This window comes from Electrona antarctica (genome assembly GCF_951216825.1).
Source record: "Electrona antarctica genome assembly, chromosome: 7".
Classification (NCBI taxonomy): Eukaryota; Metazoa; Chordata; class Actinopteri; order Myctophiformes; family Myctophidae; genus Electrona; species Electrona antarctica.
In genome coordinates, this window is record NC_136812.1 from 1291944 (window position 1) to 1311773 (window position 19830).

The 19830-nt window shown below is 39.3% G+C and overlaps 1 protein-coding gene across 1 annotated transcript; it reads right to left on the minus strand.

Annotated features, from left to right (window-relative positions):
- Positions 1–1550: 1550 nt before the first annotated feature.
- Positions 1551–16814, minus strand: LOC306927179 (uncharacterized protein). The gene is made up of 2 exons (XM_079506865.1): positions 16702–16814; positions 1551–5476 (listed from the first exon to the last, which is right to left on the minus strand). The coding sequence occupies exon 2, from the start codon at positions 5463–5465 to the stop codon at positions 3651–3653; it is 1815 nt and encodes a 604-aa protein (XP_079362991.1). The 5' UTR covers positions 5466–5476; positions 16702–16814; the 3' UTR covers positions 1551–3650.
- Between the last annotated feature and the right edge of the window lie 3016 nt (positions 16815–19830).

Genomic DNA, 19830 nt, shown 5'->3' on the forward strand with positions numbered 1-19830 from the left:
GAGCGTTGTCCCGGCGTTTTTAGTTAACCCTCGAGTGTAAAATGAAACCAAATGGACCCTTATTAGATCTTTAACCCTTGAGTGTAAAATGAAACCAAATGGCCCCTTATTATATCTTTAACCCTTGAGTGTAAAATGAAACCAAATGGCCCCTTATTATATCTTTAACCCTTGAGTGTAAAATGAAACCAAATGGCCACGCCCCCTTATGGGTCCATTTGGTTTAATTTTACGCTCTCACGGGTTAAATGATCTGTTATCGTCATCGTTAGGCAGATTTTGATTTTATCGTGAGAACGATGGTTCCCATTTTCACATTGGACCTTTTCAGGAATAGAAAGCCTGCAGTTTCTATTAGCTTGTGGGCGACTGTGGCTCAAGAGGTAGAGCAGGTCGTCCAATGATCCATGGGTCGGCGGTTCGAATCCCGGCTCCTCCTGGCTACATGTCGAAGTGTCCTTGAGCAAGACACTGAACCCCAAATTGCTCCCGATGTGCTGGTTGGTGCCTTGCATGGCTTCCGCTGCCATCGGTGTATGAATGTGTGTGTGTGAATGGGTGAATGTAATTACAATATGTAAAGCGCCTTGGATAAAAGGCGCTATATAAATGCACCATTTACCATTAGCTTGGATCCCCATCGATGACATCACTGGTGGACGGGTATCTGAACTGCCTACATGCCTCCTATGAGACACAGACTGGATTCTGAACTGACCACATCCCTCCTCTGAGACACAGACTGGTTTCTGAACCGCCCACAGCCCTCCTATGAGACACAGACTGGTTTCTGAACTGGCCACATCCCGAGACACAGACTGGTTTCTGAACTGCCCACAGCCCTCCTATGAGACACAGACTGGTTTCTGAACTGGCCACAGCCCTCCTATGAGACACAGCCTGGTTTCTGAACTGCCCACAGCCCTCCTATGAGACAGACTGGTTTCTGAACTGCCCACAGCCCTCCTATGAGAGACTGGTTTCTGAACTGCCCACAGCCCTCCTATGAGACAGACTGGTTTCTGAACTGCCCACAGCCCTCCTATGATACACAGACTGGTTTCTGAACTGCCCACAGACCTCCCATGAGACACAGACTGGTTTCTGAACTGCCCACAGCCCTTATGAAACACAGACTGGTTTCTGAACTGCCCACAGCCCTTATGAAAGACAGACTGGTTTCTGAACTGCCCACAGCCCTCCTATGAGACACAGAGTAGAAATTAGCTGTCCAATTTTACATGAAAAAGCTAAATCTAAAAAAAATATGCGACAGCTGATGTTCATTTATTATAATAATTTACCTCAAAACATATACAAAACAGTTTCCAGCCTAGTTGCCAAAAAGCGGCACAAATTAGCTGACATCACCCTACAGTAACATTCTATTTAAAAAAACAGCAAAAATGTCCAATACATCACTAATCCTCTAGCAAAAAGTAATTATAGTCATAAATGGTTTGTTAATAATACGTTTTAAGGGTTTAAAATGAAAAGAAAACAAAAGAGCAGGAGAATGGAGGCCTCTGTTGACAGGATTGATTGATTGATTGATTGATTGAACAGTTTATTAGACATAAATGTATAAACAGCAACAGAGTTCAGTCAAAAACGTATTCCAGAAGGAAAAGCACCAACAAAGGAAAAAAAAGTCCTTCAGGTCTTATTTCCATTTAGGTCCTATGCAATCAATTCATAGACATGAAGAAAAACAAGAATCACACTTGTGTGAAGGGAGGGGTGCTGTTATCATCATACATCACATTCCATGCCTGCTGCTGAAAGGTGGATTTTCAGGCCTGGGTGGCCGTGCTGTAGAAGGAGAATTTACCCACATTTGTTTTGAAATATAGGAGCAGTCTAATAATCCATAACATTGTCCTTGTCTATCAACCTCCCTACGAACATACAGCTGGTTAATGTGATCCTCCATATGAACATACAGCTGGTTAATGTGATCCTCCCTGTGAACATACAGCTGGTTAATATGATCCTCCCTACGAACATACAGCTGGTTAATGTGATCCTCCCTATGAACATACAGCTGGTTAATGTGATCCTCCCTACGAACATACAGCTGGTTTCCCATCACAGTCAGAACTGCAGCCTCACTCCCAATCTTCCGCCGTAGTCTGAAAACCCACCTCTTCAGACTCCACCATGGCCCGTAGCACTTGCACTTGCCTAGCCCCTTAGATAGCACATTATGTAGACATAGATAGTATTTTAAACAGACTTATAGCTTGTTACGTAGACAGCTATAGAATTGCACTTTATGTAGTCATAGCACTTTATAGTACACATGTATAATATATTATATAGTATAGTATGTATAGTTAACATAGATACTCCACTGTTACGTTCTTAGTTTACGCATGATTCATGATAACTACTTTTTATATATGTGATGTATGCCATGCTTTTGTTATTGCTTAATGTAAATCGCTCTGGATTAAGAGCGTCTGCTAAATGCCTAAATTGTAAATTGTTAATGTGATCCTCCCTATGAACATACAGCTGGTTAATGTGATCCTCCCTATGAACATACAGCTGGTTAATGTGATCCTCCCTACGAACATACAGCTGGTTAATGTGATCCTTCCTACGAACATACAGCTGGTTAATGTGATCCTCCCTATGAACATACAGCTGGTTAATGTGATCCTCCCTATGAACATACAGCTGGTTAATGTGATCCTCCCTATGAACATACAGCTGGTTAATGTGATCCTCCCTACGAACATACAGCTGGTTAATGTGATCCTCCTTTTGAACATACAGCTGGTTAATGTGATCCTCCCTTTGAACATACAGCTGGTTAATGTGATCCTCCCTATGAACATACAGCTGGTTAATGTGATCCTCCCTATGAACATACAGCTGGTTAATGTGATCCTCCCTATGAACATACAGCTGGTTAATGTGATCCTCCCTATGAACATACAGCTGGTTAATGTGATCCTCCCTACGAACATACAGCTGGTTAATGTGATCCTCCCTATGAACATACAGCTGGTTAATGTGATCCTCCCTATGAACATACAGCTGGTTATTGTGATCCTCCCTACGAACATACAGCTGGTTAATGTGATCCTCCCTATGAACATACAGCTGGTTAATGTGATCCTCCCTATGAACATACAGCTGGTTAATGTGATCCTCCCTATGAACATACAGCTGGTTAATGTGATCCTCCCTTTGAACATACAGCTGGTTAATGTGATCCTCCCTACGAACATACAGCTGGTTAATGTGATCCTACCAGTGAGCTCATTTATAGTTTTTTACTCCATGGTGTGAATGCAATGGTGTCTTAGCAAGTGACCCGAGTTATTTAAACTTTGGTCATTGACCAACATGAGATTGAGCCAACAGTTAAGTGTATGAATGTTTAAGAACAGATGCTTTGTTAATCAGTTACGAACTTACGAAGTAAAACATGTGGGATCAAGTGTATGTCAATCACATTTATGACGACTACCGGAACACACTCCTACAAAAGGACCTCAGAGCGGAAGTAGGGGGCGTGGCCAGGAATATTGACTATAGTGGGAACTTTCTTTTTTTTACCCCATAGTGTGAATGCAATGGTGTCTTAGCAAGTGGCCTGAGTTATTTAAACCTTGGTGACACCGTTTACAGGACAACGTTTATTTAGTCCTGTGAGAACTGTGGACACGAAGGTGTCTGTTAAGGTGACTTGAGTCACTGAAACTCTTGTTACAATCTTTACAGTGGAAAGGTTTTTCTCCCGTGTGGATACGCTGGTGCTTCCTCAGGGAACTTGACCTACTGAAACTCTTGTCACACAGATTACATTGGAAAGGTTTCTCTCCAGTGTGGATACGAAGGTGTGACTTCAGGTTACATGACATTCTGAAACTCTTGTCACAATGTTTACATTGGAAAGGTTTTTCTCCAGTGTGGACACGCTGGTGTGTTTTAAGGTTACGTGACGCTCTGAAACTCTTGTCACAATGTTTACATTGGAAAGGTTTTTCTCCAGTGTGGACACGCTGGTGTATCTTCAGGCAAGATAAATCCCTGAAACTCTTGCCACAGTGTTCACATTGGAAAGGTTTTTCTCCAGTGTGGACATACTGGTGTGTTTTAAGGTTACGTGACAGACTGAAACTCTTGTCACAATGTTTACATTGGAAAGGTTTTTCTCCAGTGTGGACACGAAGGTGCTTCTTTAGGGAACCTGACTCACTGAAACTCTTGTTACAATGTTCACATTGGAAAGGTTTTTCTCCAGTGTGGAAACGCTGGTGTCTGGACAGTATATATGCCAAACTGAAACTCTTGTCACAATGTTTACATTGGAAAGGTTTTTCTCCAGTGTGGACAGGCTGGTGTCTGGTCAGCATATATGCCAATCTGAAACTCTTGTCACAATGTTTACATTGGAAAGGTTTTTCTCCAGTGTGGACATGCTGGTGTCTGGTCAGCATACATGCCAGACTGAAACTCTTGCCACAGTGTTCGCATTGAAAAGGTTTTTCTCCAGTGTGGATATGAAGGTGTGACTTTAGGTAACATGACTCTCTGAAACTCTTGTTACAATGTTTACATTGGAAAGGTTTTTCTCCAGTGTGGATACGCTTGTGTGTCTTCAGGCGATCTGACGCACTGAAACTCTTGTCACAATATTTACATTGGAAAGGTTTTTCTCCAGTGTGGACACGAAGGTGCTTCTTTAGGTTACCTGACTCACTGAAACTCTTGTTACAACGTTTACAGTGGAAAGGTTTTTCTCCAGTATGGACACGCTGGTGTCTGTTCAGGTCACTTGACCGACTGAAACTCTTGTCGCAATGTTTACAGTGGAAATGTTTTTCTCCAGTGTGGACACGCTTGTGTGTCTTCAGGTGAGATGACACAACGAAACTCTTGTCACAATGTTTACAGTGGTAAGGTTTTTCTCCAGTGTGGATACGAAGGTGTGTTTTAAGGTTACGTGACTCTCTGAAACTCTTGTCACAATGTTTACATTGGAAAGGTTTTTCTCCAGTGTGGACACGCTGGTGTGTTTTAAGGTTACGTGACCGACTGAAACTCTTGCCACAGTGTTCACATTGGAAAGGTTTTTCTCCAGTGTGGACACGCTGGCGCTTCTTCAGGGAACCTGAGTCACTGAAACTCTTGTCACGCCGTTCATCTTCACTGGTCTCCTCCCAATCATCACTGTCTTCAGTGACTTCAGTGTCAGATTCAAGTTTAACTTCAACTTCAGAGCAGTGGGAAGATATGTCTTCATCATCTTCTTCATCTTCTTTGTCACCCTTCACTGCTAGTAATGTCAACGTTGACCCACCAGGTTCCTCTGGTCTTTGAATTAGTTTCTCCTGTTCCTCTTTAAGTTCCTCCTGTTCCTCTTTAATGTGTGGAGGCTCTGGGTCCTCCTGGAGCAGACTGGGGCTCCTCTCCTGTTCAGGAGAAACCTCCTCTTTACACACAGCCATGTGCAGGATGTCTAGGAGCAGAAACATAACATGATGGTCAACACTGGATTCCTAAAATGTAAAATCCATTCTTCTTCCATGCGCCATGTACAAAATGAGCTATTACCTACCAAGATAAGATTGACTAAACCGTTACTAACTACAATAGTAAAGTAATATATTTAGTTACTTTAACTCAAATGAATAATGGTGTTACAGCAAATATTTTACAATACAATTAAGTGCTCGTTTGAGAGTGGACGCAAGTCTATAAACACAACCCATCTGTCTAAACACCTGAACGTGTCCAGAGCTCTGTCTTCTATAAACACAACACCAGATATCTGTCTAAACACCTGAACGTGTCCAGAGCTCTGTCTTCTATAAACACAACACCAGATATCTGTACGTGACTAGAGTGCTCTGTCTTCTGGTCTGTGGAATGTAAAATAAGAGCACTATTTACCTATAATGTGCTGTTTTCACTGTTGCTACACTTACAAATATAAAATAAGTATGCCATTTTTGTCTCCAACAGGACAAAGGTATGGGGAGAGAGTATGTTTTGCACTCCGTCCGTCCCAGGGGCGCCTAACTTTGTTTCAAGGTGGGGGAGCACAGATTTGGATTCATGCGCGCGCAAAATTTGGGAAAAAAATGGCGTTTTAATTTAATTTAATTTAATTTAATCAGCAGAGCAGTGCTGCTTCTCTCTCTCTGAGTCTGCACACACTGACTGACCAGCTAAAGTTTTAATATGCCTACTTTAAACCATAATATGACAAACCTTGGATTAATTATTCTGAAAACAAGCAGCAAGCACAAAGTAAGTGATTCACACAGGCAGGCATTGGAAATGGATGCAACGCACCGTTATTGTTTTTAACACGCAGCGCACCTCTCTCTCTCTCTCTCTCTCTCTCTCTCTCAGACTGTCTACCAAGCTACACCAGGCTTTTCGGTAAACGCGCGGCCCGCGCGTGCGTTTTTTAAAATAGGACTGGACCTAAATTAAACACACGCGCGGGGGTAAACGCGCGCGTTTTGTGTGCGAAAAGCCTGGTGTCCGTCCGTCCGTGTGTGTCCGTGTGTGTGTGTGTGTGTGTCCAGACGCTCTGGATTAAGAGCGTCTGCTAAATGCCTAAATTGTGTGTGTGTGTGTGTGTGTGTGTGTGTGTGTGTGTGTGTGTGTGTGTGTCCGTCCGTCCGTTACCAGCTAATCTCCGGCACCGTTGGCCTGATCCATGCCAAACTGTGCACACACACTCCCTGGATGCCAACGACGAACCTCTGCCCTAAATATTCCACAACGGCCTGTTATAGCGCCACCATGAGGCCGATTTTGGCAAAACATATTTATGTAGATTACTCGTACACATTGTATCCATACATCACGCAATTCGGTATACACTATCTATATAGTCATGTGATCAACACGGATCTATCTATATAGTCATGTGATCAACACGGATCTATCTATATAGTCATGTGATCAACACGGATCTATCTATATAGTCATGTGATCAACACGGATCTATCTATATAGTCATGTGATCAACACGGATCTATCTATATAGTCATGTGATCAACACGGATCTATCTATATAGTCATGTGATCAACACGGATCTATCTATATAGTCATGTGATCAACACGGATCTATCTATATAGTCATGTGATCAACACGGATCTATCTATATAGTCATGTGATCAACACGGATCTATCTATATAGTCATGTGATCAACACGGATCTATCTATATAGTCATGTGATCAACATGGATCTATCTATATAGTCATGTGATCAACACGGATCTATCTATATAGTCATGTGATCAACACGGATCTATCTATATAGTCATGTGATCAACACTATCTATATAGCCATGTGATCAACACGGATCTATCTATATAGTCATGTGATCAACACTATCTATATAGTCATGTGATCAACACTATCTATATAGTCATGTGATCAACACGGATCTATCTATATAGTCATGTGATCAACACGGATCTATCTATATAGTCATGTGATCAACACGGATCTATCTATATAGTCATGTGATCAACACGGATCTATCTATATAGTCATGTGATCAACACGGATCTATCTATATAGTCATGTGATCAACACGGATCTATCTATATAGTCATGTGATCAACACGGATCTATCTATATAGTCATGTGATCTATCTATATAGTCATGTGATCAACACGGATCTATCTATATAGTCATGTGATCTATCTATATAGTCATGTGATCAACACGGATCTATCTATATAGTCATGTGATCAACACGGATCTATCTATATAGTCATGTGATCAACACGGATCTATCTATATAGTCATGTGATCAACACGGATCTATCTATATAGTCATGTGATCAACACGGATCTATCTATATAGTCATGTGATCAACACGGATCTATCTATATAGTCATGTGATCAACACGGATCTATCTATATAGTCATGTGATCAACACGGATCTATCTATATAGTCATGTGATCAACACGGATCTATCTATATAGTCATGTGATCAACACGGATCTATCTATATAGTCATGTGATCAACACGGATCTATCTATATAGTCATGTGATCAACACGGATCTATCTATATAGTCATGTGATCAACATGGATCTATCTATATAGTCATGTGATCAACACGGATCTATCTATATAGTCATGTGATCAACACGGATCTATCTATATAGTCATGTGATCAACACGGATCTATCTATATAGTCATGTGATCAACACTATCTATATAGCCATGTGATCAACACGGATCTATCTATATAGTCATGTGATCAACACTATCTCCATAGTCATGTGATCAACACGGATCTATCTATATAGTCATGTGATCAACACTATCTATATAGTCATGTGATCAACACGGATCTATCTATATAGTCATGTGATCAACACTATCTATATAGTCATGTGATCAACACGGATCTATCTATATAGTCATGTGATCAACACGGATCTATCTATATAGTCATGTGATCAACACGGATCTATCTATATAGTCATGTGATCAACACGGATCTATCTATATAGTCATGTGATCAACACTATCTATATAGTCATGTGATCAACACGGATCTATCTATATAGTCATGTGATCAACACGGATCTATCTATATAGTCATGTGATCAACACGGATCTATCTATATAGTCATGTGATCAACACGGATCTATCTATATAGTCATGTGATCAACACGGATCTATCTATATAGTCATGTGATCAACACGGATCTATCTATATAGTCATGTGATCAACACGGATCTATCTATATAGTCATGTGATCAACACGGATCTATCTATATAGTCATGTGATCAACACGGATCTATCTATATAGTCATGTGATCAACACGGATCTATCTATATAGTCATGTGATCAACACGGATCTATCTATATAGTCATGTGATCAACACGGATCTATCTATATAGTCATGTGATCAACACGGATCTATCTATATAGTCATGTGATCAACACGGATCTATCTATATAGTCATGTGATCAACACTATCTATATAGCCATGTGATCAACACGGATCTATCTATATAGTCATGTGATCAACACTATCTCCATAGTCATGTGATCAACACGGATCTATCTATATAGTCATGTGATCAACACTATCTATATAGTCATGTGATCAACACGGATCTATCTATATAGTCATGTGATCAACACGGATCTATCTATATAGTCATGTGATCAACACGGATCTATCTATATAGTCATGTGATCAACACGGATCCATCTATATAGTCATGTGATCAACACGGATCTATCTATATAGTCATGTGATCAACACGGATCTATCTATATAGTCATGTGATCAACACGGATCTATCTATATAGTCATGTGATCAACACGGATCTATCTATATAGTCATGTGATCAACACGGATCTATCTATATAGTCATGTGATCAACACGGATCTATCTATATAGTCATGTGATCAACACGGATCTATCTATATAGTCATGTGATCAACACGGATCTATCTATATAGTCATGTGATCAACACGGATCTATCTATATAGTCATGTGATCAACACGGATCTATCTATATAGTCATGTGATCAACACGGATCTATCTATATAGTCATGTGATCAACACGGATCTATCTATATAGTCATGTGATCAACACGGATCTATCTATATAGTCATGTGATCAACACTATCTATATAGCCATGTGATCAACACGGATCTATCTATATAGCCATGTGATCAACACTATCTATATAGTCATGTGATCAACACTATCTATATAGCCATGTGATCAACACGGATCTATCTATATAGTCATGTGATCAACACTATCTATATAGCCATGTGATCAACACGGATCTATCTATATAGTCATGTGATCAACACTATCTCCATAGTCATGTGATCAACACGGATCTATCTATATAGTCATGTGATCAACACTATCTATATAGTCATGTGATCAACACGGATCTATCTATATAGTCATGTGATCAACACGGATCTATCTATATAGTCATGTGATCAACACGGATCTATCTATATAGTCATGTGATCAACACGGATCTATCTATATAGTCATGTGATCAACACGGATCTATCTATATAGTCATGTGATCTATCTATATAGTCATGTGATCAACACGGATCTATCTATATAGTCATGTGATCAACACGGATCTATCTATATAGTCATGTGATCAACACGGATCTATCTATATAGTCATGTGATCAACACGGATCTATCTATATAGTCATGTGATCTATCTATATAGTCATGTGATCAACACGGATCTATCTATATAGTCATGTGATCAACACGGATCTATCTATATAGTCATGTGATCAACACGGATCTATCTATATAGTCATGTGATCAACATGGATCTATCTATATAGTCATGTGATCAACACGGATCTATCTATATAGTCATGTGATCAACACGGATCTATCTATATAGTCATGTGATCAACACGGATCTATCTATATAGTCATGTGATCAACACTATCTATATAGCCATGTGATCAACACGGATCTATCTATATAGCCATGTGATCAACACTATCTATATAGTCATGTGATCAACACTATCTATATAGCCATGTGATCAACACGGATCTATCTATATAGTCATGTGATCAACACTATCTATATAGCCATGTGATCAACACGGATCTATCTATATAGTCATGTGATCAACACTATCTCCATAGTCATGTGATCAACACGGATCTATCTATATAGTCATGTGATCAACACTATCTATATAGTCATGTGATCAACACGGATCTATCTATATAGTCATGTGATCAACACGGATCTATCTATATAGTCATGTGATCAACACGGATCTATCTATATAGTCATGTGATCAACACGGATCTATCTATATAGTCATGTGATCAACACGGATCTATCTATATAGTCATGTGATCAACACGGATCTATCTATATAGTCATGTGATCTATCTATATAGTCATGTGATCAACACGGATCTATCTATATAGTCATGTGATCAACACGGATCTATCTATATAGTCATGTGATCAACACGGATCTATCTATATAGTCATGTGATCAACACGGATCTATCTATATAGTCATGTGATCTATCTATATAGTCATGTGATCAACACGGATCTATCTATATAGTCATGTGATCAACACGGATCTATCTATATAGTCATGTGATCAACACGGATCTATCTATATAGTCATGTGATCAACATGGATCTATCTATATAGTCATGTGATCAACACGGATCTATCTATATAGTCATGTGATCAACATGGATCTATCTATATAGTCATGTGATCTATCTATATAGTCATGTGATCAACATGGATCTATCTATATAGTCATGTGATCAACACGGATCTATCTATATAGTCATGTGATCAACATGGATCTATCTATATAGTCATGTGATCTATCTATATAGTCATGTGATCTATCTATATAGTCATGTGATCAACACGGATCTATCTATATAGTCATGTGATCAACACGGATCTATCTATATAGTCATGTGATCAACACGGATCTATCTATATAGTCATGTGATCAACACGGATCTATCTATATAGTCATGTGATCAACATGGATCTATCTATATAGTCATGTGATCAACACGGATCTATCTATATAGTCATGTGATCAACACGGATCTATCTATATAGTCATGTGATCAACACGGATCTATCTATATAGTCATGTGATCAACACTATCTATATAGCCATGTGATCAACACGGATCTATCTATATAGTCATGTGATCAACACTATCTCCATAGTCATGTGATCAACACGGATCTATCTATATAGTCATGTGATCAACACTATCTATATAGTCATGTGATCAACACTATCTATATAGTCATGTGATCAACACGGATCTATCTATATAGTCATGTGATCAACACGGATCTATCTATATAGTCATGTGATCAACACGGATCTATCTATATAGTCATGTGATCAACACGGATCTATCTATATAGTCATGTGATCAACACGGATCTATCTATATAGTCATGTGATCAACACGGATCTATCTCCATAGTCATGTGATCAACACGGATCTATCTATATAGTCATGTGATCAACACGGATCTATCTATATAGTCATGTGATCAACACGGATCTATCTATATAGTCATGTGATCAACACGGATCTATCTATATAGTCATGTGATCAACACGGATCTATCTATATAGTCATGTGATCAACACGGATCTATCTATATAGTCATGTGATCTATCTATATAGTCATGTGATCAACACGGATCTATCTATATAGTCATGTGATCAACACGGATCTATCTATATAGTCATGTGATCAACACGGATCTATCTATATAGTCATGTGATCAACACGGATCTATCTATATAGTCATGTGATCAACACGGATCTATCTATATAGTCAGGTGATCAACACGGATCTATCTATATAGTCATGTGATCTATCTATATAGTCATGTGATCAACACGGATCTATCTATATAGTCATGTGATCAACACGGATCTATCTATATAGTCATGTGATCTATCTATATAGTCATGTGATCAACACGGATCTATCTATATAGTCAGGTGATCAACACGGATCTATCTATATAGTCATGTGATCTATCTATATAGTCATGTGATCAACACGGATCTATCTATATAGTCATGTGATCAACACGGATCTATCTATATAGTCATGTGATCAACACGGATCTATCTAGATAGTCAGGTGATCAACACGGATCTATCTATATAGTCATGTGATCTATCTATATAGTCATGTGATCAACACGGATCTATCTATATAGTCATGTGATCTATCTATATAGTCATGTGATCAACACGGATCTATCTATATAGTCATGTGATCAACACGGATCTATCTATATAGTCATGTGATCTATCTATATAGTCATGTGATCAACACGGATCTATCTATATAGTCATGTGATCAACACGGATCTATCTATATAGTCATGTGATCAACACGGATCTATCTATATAGTCATGTGATCAACACGGATCTATCTATATAGTCATGTGATCAACACGGATCTATCTATATAGTCATGTGATCTATCTATATAGTCATGTGATCAACACGGATCTATCTATATAGTCATGTGATCTATCTATATAGTCATGTGATCAACACGGATCTATCTATATAGTCATGTGATCTATCTATATAGTCATGTGATCAACACGGATCTATCTATATAGTCATGTGATCAACACGGATCTATCTATATAGTCATGTGATCTATCTATATAGTCATGTGATCAACACGGATCTATCTATATAGTCATGTGATCAACACGGATCTATCTATATAGTCATGTGATCAACACGGATCTATCTATATAGTCATGTGATCAACACGGATCTATCTATATAGTCATGTGATCAACACGGATCTATCTATATAGTCATGTGATCAACACGGATCTATCTATATAGTCATGTGATCAACACGGATCTATCTATATAGTCATGTGATCTATCTATATAGTCATGTGATCAACACGGATCTATCTATATAGTCATGTGATCAACACGGATCTATCTATATAGTCATGTGATCTATCTATATAGTCATGTGATCAACACGGATCTATCTATATAGTCATGTGATCAACACCATTTCCCATCTTCCATCCTGATTGGCTAAAGCTCACGCTTCAAATCCCTCCTAAAAACTCACTTTTATATAAAGCTGCTTTTAACACCTAAACGTTTTCTAAACATTCCCTATTGTTCTTATGTCCTACTGCATTTCTGTACATTGCCTGTTCTTTATTTTTATTTGTATTATTGTAAACTGTTGTTTATGGTGTGCACTGCATTTGTTCTTATTATTTTTGTTGTAAAGCACTTTGTAACCTCGTTTTGAAAGGTGCTATATAAATAAAGGTTTATTATTATTATCCCCCCCGTCTCTAATTACAATACAATTGCAAATATCCATTTCTATTTTTCAAAGATATAGAAATATACCGTGTAGTAGGGCTGACCTTCGATCACGCTTTTGAAGATCGACGATCGAAACAATAAAACGATCGATCGTCGCCGCTTCGACACCCTACGGCGGGGGGGTGCGAGGCGAGCAGTGACGCACAATGAATTAGGCTTATAATAAAACAGTGATATAGCTGCAGAAGATACAACTGAGAGCGCATATTGGATTGGTCTTTAATTTAACAATTATTAAACAGCGCCTCTCAATTACCTCTCAATCAAATAAAGAAATATGTAATCCAAACTCCTCTCGTCAATTGTAAACGAACGAACGGTAACATGAATGAAGTCTTCAAGCCTGACACATCAAATGAGAAATCAGAAGTCAGAAATCAAATCAACAGCGCCTGACACAGGCATGCATTACCTCTCCATCAAATAAAGGAATATAATCCAAAACTGCACAGCACACGACGAACGGCATTTTGCTTCTCTCTTCTCTCGTGTAACATTTATAACTGAAATAAAGTCTTTGTGAGGCCCTGTGCTTTATAATAATTACAAAAATACACATTTGATCACATTTCTATCTATAAGGACAAACCTTATTAGAAAAATATTAATAGTATATGAAAGCCTTTTGAAATGTGTATATAAGGTTACTATTGTCATTGCAGGTGCTGTCAAATAAGTAATTAGGCTATAGGCCTACCTCATGCAAGTCAGTTGCGCAAATATAGGTCAGATCAATTAGCAGAGTGGAGCAGCTTCTCACTCTGCAGCACAATGACCAGCTTCTTAAAGTTTACTTACTTTAATAATATGACAGTGTTGGATCTCCAGACAAACAAACCTTGGATTATAATTATTGGATTATACTTATTTCTTTCTTTCTTTCTTCAAACGAAAGCACAAGCCACAAGGTAAGAAACTATATAATTATTCACAGCACCCAGGCAGGTGTTCTTAATCGCGTCGCATTCCCATCAAAGTAGCCTATACCACACTAACTTTGTGATCAACCTTCTTAATTTGCTTATTTTATTTGTAAAAAGCAACACTGTATTAACTTATTAAGACATGGCAGTATAATATTGGTGCAAAATGGAAATATGTAATGAGAGAGAGAGAGGGAGAGAGAGAGGTTCCATTTCAAAGAAAAAAAATGCATCGCAGGCGCGACTTTGTGAGGCCCCAGTCGCACAAAGCGGCTCCATCTCTGAGAGTGCAATATTATAGTTACCGTACTTATATTAGTGCAGAAAAGAGACAATAAATCCAGCTTTGGAGAAGATGCGCGAAGGGGTTGTATAGTAGCATGCGGCAGGGAGTCGGAGATGGATAGAATCCTCTTCGCTACAGGTGCTGTGATAATGTGGCACATTATGTTTCCACCACGGTCGTGGACTTCTTTGCATATTTTAAAATGCACCCATGTCACTTTTGACTTATTTTCCTGCGTGGACGGCATGACTGTAGCTGCACTTGTTGACTTCCTCGTTAACACGTGAGGACGGAGCCATGCTTGCGCCTGGCTCGCGGACCAAAAGGGGCCGCTTTTTTTTTAATGACTATTAGATTTTTTATTTCAAGATCGATTCCCGTGCATATCGATTGAACGTCGATTAATACTTTTTTTTTGGGTCAGCCCTACCGTGTAGCGAATATTAGGGCATAACCCCCCCCCCCCCCCCCCCCCTCCCATAGGCTACATGCACCTAAATTAATTAAAATAGCAATATATATTTATGTTTTTTTTTCTCTTTGTTTTCTTCAAAGATAGATGGAAATGTAATATTAGAGGCTATATCCCCCCAATGTTACAGCACAACATGCACAAATATGCTCTGTGCATTAATTACAAAATGGTGAAATCTGATTTTTCTAAACGTGAATGTCGTGTTTTTTTAATTCCATTAATTCATATTATTCTCTGTTGCCCGTGCATGTTCATTGACGTGTGTGGAGACTGGCTGTGTGTGCGCGCGCGTGCGTGTGTGTGTGTGTGTGTGTGTGTAAAATGGCGACCAACATAATCAAAAAAGTCAACCAAAGAACAAGATTCCTTTCCTTTACAGGATCTCCTCACTGGTCAACAAAAACACCTTGAAGACCCTAACAGGAGCCCTCGTACAAGGTTTCTTCGACTATGCATAAACCTCCTGGTACCACAGCACCTCAAAGACCCTTAAAACAAGGCTCCAGCCTTCCCAAAACAAACTCCTACTTGGCCTCACTCCCCGAACCCTACCTCACCCCTGCCCACTTTGACAGGCTGGAATGGCTTATGGTTGACGAGTACAGCATCTTGCAATGGGTCGCTACACCACCAAGATACCCATGTACCTGTCTAAATACTTAATGTCAACGAAGTCCACACCCACAACACCAGAGGGAGTTCAACAAACCATGTGCAACCCAGATTTGGCACAAACAAGGGACTAAATTCATTTCGCTCCTATGCCACCAAAATGTGGAACGCCCTACCAACTGTCATTAAGACATGTGAATACTTTGACTCCTTCAAAACTGCTCTCAAAGGGCACCTACGGACGGCAGCGTCCCCGACCCACCCCTTTTCCCCCTCACTGACTCTACATGCACGTTAGCATGCATGTAGCCCCCGATGCTAGCACCGCATACACGATACTACCATTGTCGTAGTACAGTACAATGATAATGATAGTGTTCCTTAGGGTAATATGTCGTACAAATACAATGCCAATGTTACCAGGGTAATATGCAACTAAGACGCTTACCTGAAAGACTAGGGCCGTTTGTCAACAGTTCTTCTCGGGAGTATCTCTACTTGTGAGGACGGAGTCACTCAGTACTCCTAGACAGCACTGTTGCCACATTGTGTGAGAGAAACAAGCAACCAGGTCCATGAAAACAAGCCCAAAAGAAGCCTGACTAGGCTGTTTGAAAATAGCAGATCTACAAGCTCACAACGTGTTGCAATGTGACGCGTTGTGAGCTTGTAGATCTGCTATTTTCAAAACTATCATGGAAAAAATTTAACAAAAGGTGGAATATTCTTTGAAACATTTTAACAACAACACAAATCTTGTTGTTCCATCCTGGCACAAAACATTTCAAATGTAGGATACTTAGTTGGACAAATACATTAATGTGGAGGTCCTTGACATGGAGATGTGTGAGAATCACTGGTTTAAACAACATTAGGAAACAAGCCTATAAGCGACTTCACTTTAGAAACAAGCCCCAAAAAACGCAACCCCACAAGTACCAATATTTATAAGCAACTTTACAGAAAAACAAGCCCCAAAGCCGCTTATGATAAGCAGACATGCCAACATTGGGACGGTGGAATAGCAGCAGTGTTGCCAACTCTTGTGAGAGAAGCAAGCCAAAATAAGCCCAATAATATCGCCATATTACTAATAAATACATTTATTATAGGCTACTATTCCACACTTTGCTTTGCTTACACATAGTAGAGACACCAGACTCATTCTGTCACTCAGTGTGATTCACACTCCCCCAAAGTTCCAAACCTATGAGTATTTATAGGATATACATCAAAGAAATGTTGGCTTGTTTGATATTCAAAACAAGCCACCAGATTTTTAAAACAAGACCAAAAAACCACAACTCGGGGGAAAATAATCTGCAAATCTGCTTGTAGATCTGCCATTAAAAAAAATAATAATAATCAGGTAGCCTAATTGCAGTATTTAAATCCGACGTCATTTTGCAGTGCTACGTTAAGTCCGGGTCCAAGTGGCACCAGCTCCCGTCCGCTTCTCACTGTAAATAGAATATCTAAACGCGTGAATCTTTTTACAGTGACGTTATTTTTCAGAAAGGAAGCCAGGGTTAAAATGGGTCTTAATGCTTCTAACTCGAGTAGAATTATTAATGTTTTGTACAAGTGTCCATGACAAAGAAAATATATGATGTGGGGACAATTAAGACAATTATTATCATTATTATTGAATAATAATAATAATAATAATAATACAACTTTATTTGTATAGCACCTTTCATGACATGAAATGCAGCTCAAAGTGCTTTACACAAAAAAAAGAAAAGAAAGGCAGGGCATAAACAATACAGTGAGGACATGAATAATTTTTTTTTAAAAAGACAAATAAATCAATTAAAAGCAAGGGTGTAGAAGTGGGTCTTGAGCTGAGCTTTAAAAATGTCTACAGAGGCTGCCTGTCGAAGGTACAGTGGGAGTTTGTTCCACGCCGTCGGCCCGTAGAAGCAAAAAGCTGCTTCCCCGTATTTTTTAGTTGCCATTTCTTTAGGCAAAGCGAGCAGGCCAGCAGTGGAAGACCTTAGGGGGCGGTTTGGGACATATTTCGGCAGGCAGTCATGTAGGTAGGAAGGTGCGAGACCATTGAGAGCTTTATAAACAAGTAAAATAATTTTAAAATCAATCCTAAAAAAGGTGGTAACAGTCCATTTGCTCAGTACAACATTTTTTTGGGGGCATATTTAGAATGTGTGCAGGCTTGAGTACGTTGAATCTAGTTTGCAACTAGAACTGCACTCTGTCGAGTGCCTACTTGCTTGTTGCACACAAGTGGGCCATAGATGGCCTACTAGTGCGCAAGCAGAGGGCGCAAGTACTGTTGACCGCTACAAACTGTCAAATCTCAGCTTCTCTTTGAAAGAACGATTGACATATTGAATTATTAGGTTTAGCTATTTGCTACGTACCTTTTCCACGTAAAAAAGTAGTATTATGAAGTATATCGTAATAAAGATGTGGATTAAAGGACCCAATGCCTTCGATGGTGATGTATATCTTGATCAGTGTCGGGTGGATTAAAGGAAATGCTTCTATGTATATGTATATGTAATTTGTAAATTGATTAGCGGTATACTGTGGTTACTTTTCATGCGTATGCACCGTCCCAGCATATGACGTCAGGGTATAACTGGTATAGCTAGCTCTCAATGATGACTAGCTCTCAATGATGACGTAATAAAGATGTGGATTAAAGGACCCAATGCCTTCGATGGTGACGTATATCTCGATCAATGTCAGGTGGATTACAGGAAATGCCTCTATGTATATGTAATTTGTAAGTTGATTAGTGGTATACTGTGGTTACTTTTGATGCGTATGGACCGTCCCAGCATATGACGTCAGGGTATAATTGGCGTCATATGCTAGCTCTCAATGATGACTAGCTCTCAATGATGACGTAATAAAGATGTGGATTAAAGGTCCCAATGCCAGAGTGTAATTGGTTTTCGATGGTGACGTAATGACGATATGTTTTAGTGTCGGGAGGATTAGAGGTAATGCTCCTATGTATACATGTATGTAGTCTGGCACCACTGCCGTATCAGGCACAAGTAGTCATTACGTCATTTGCTGGGGCGGTGCACACGCATCGTCGGGCGAAACTAGTACTTGCGTGCTCTGCTTGCGCAAGTAATTAATGAGGATTTAGTTGACACAGTGAAATAAAATGGCGATAGTATTCAGTGTGGCGTCACGGCTAAAATACTGAATAATCTGGAATCACTGGTTTAAACATTAGGATTAGGAAACAAGCCCAGTTGCTTATAATAAGCAGACATGGCAACGTTGAATAGCAGCGTACATGATGACGTCACCATCTCAGCTTGCTTCACCCAATCGAACAAGAACATTTTTATTAGGAGGGTAACTGCGCCCTCGGCTGGTCAAGGAGAGGAACAACACATTCAGGGTAATAACAGGATAGATGGACACCTCCATGTAAGACTGTCTGTTTGGTCCTAAATGTTACAATAAAATCACACCCATGTGAAATGAGATACATACACCATCTCATTATGGCCAAAATAGCCGATTTGCTTGTCTATATGACATATATTTTCCTTTCATTGTCAATGGCATTTAATGTTTGTGTTTCCACAAA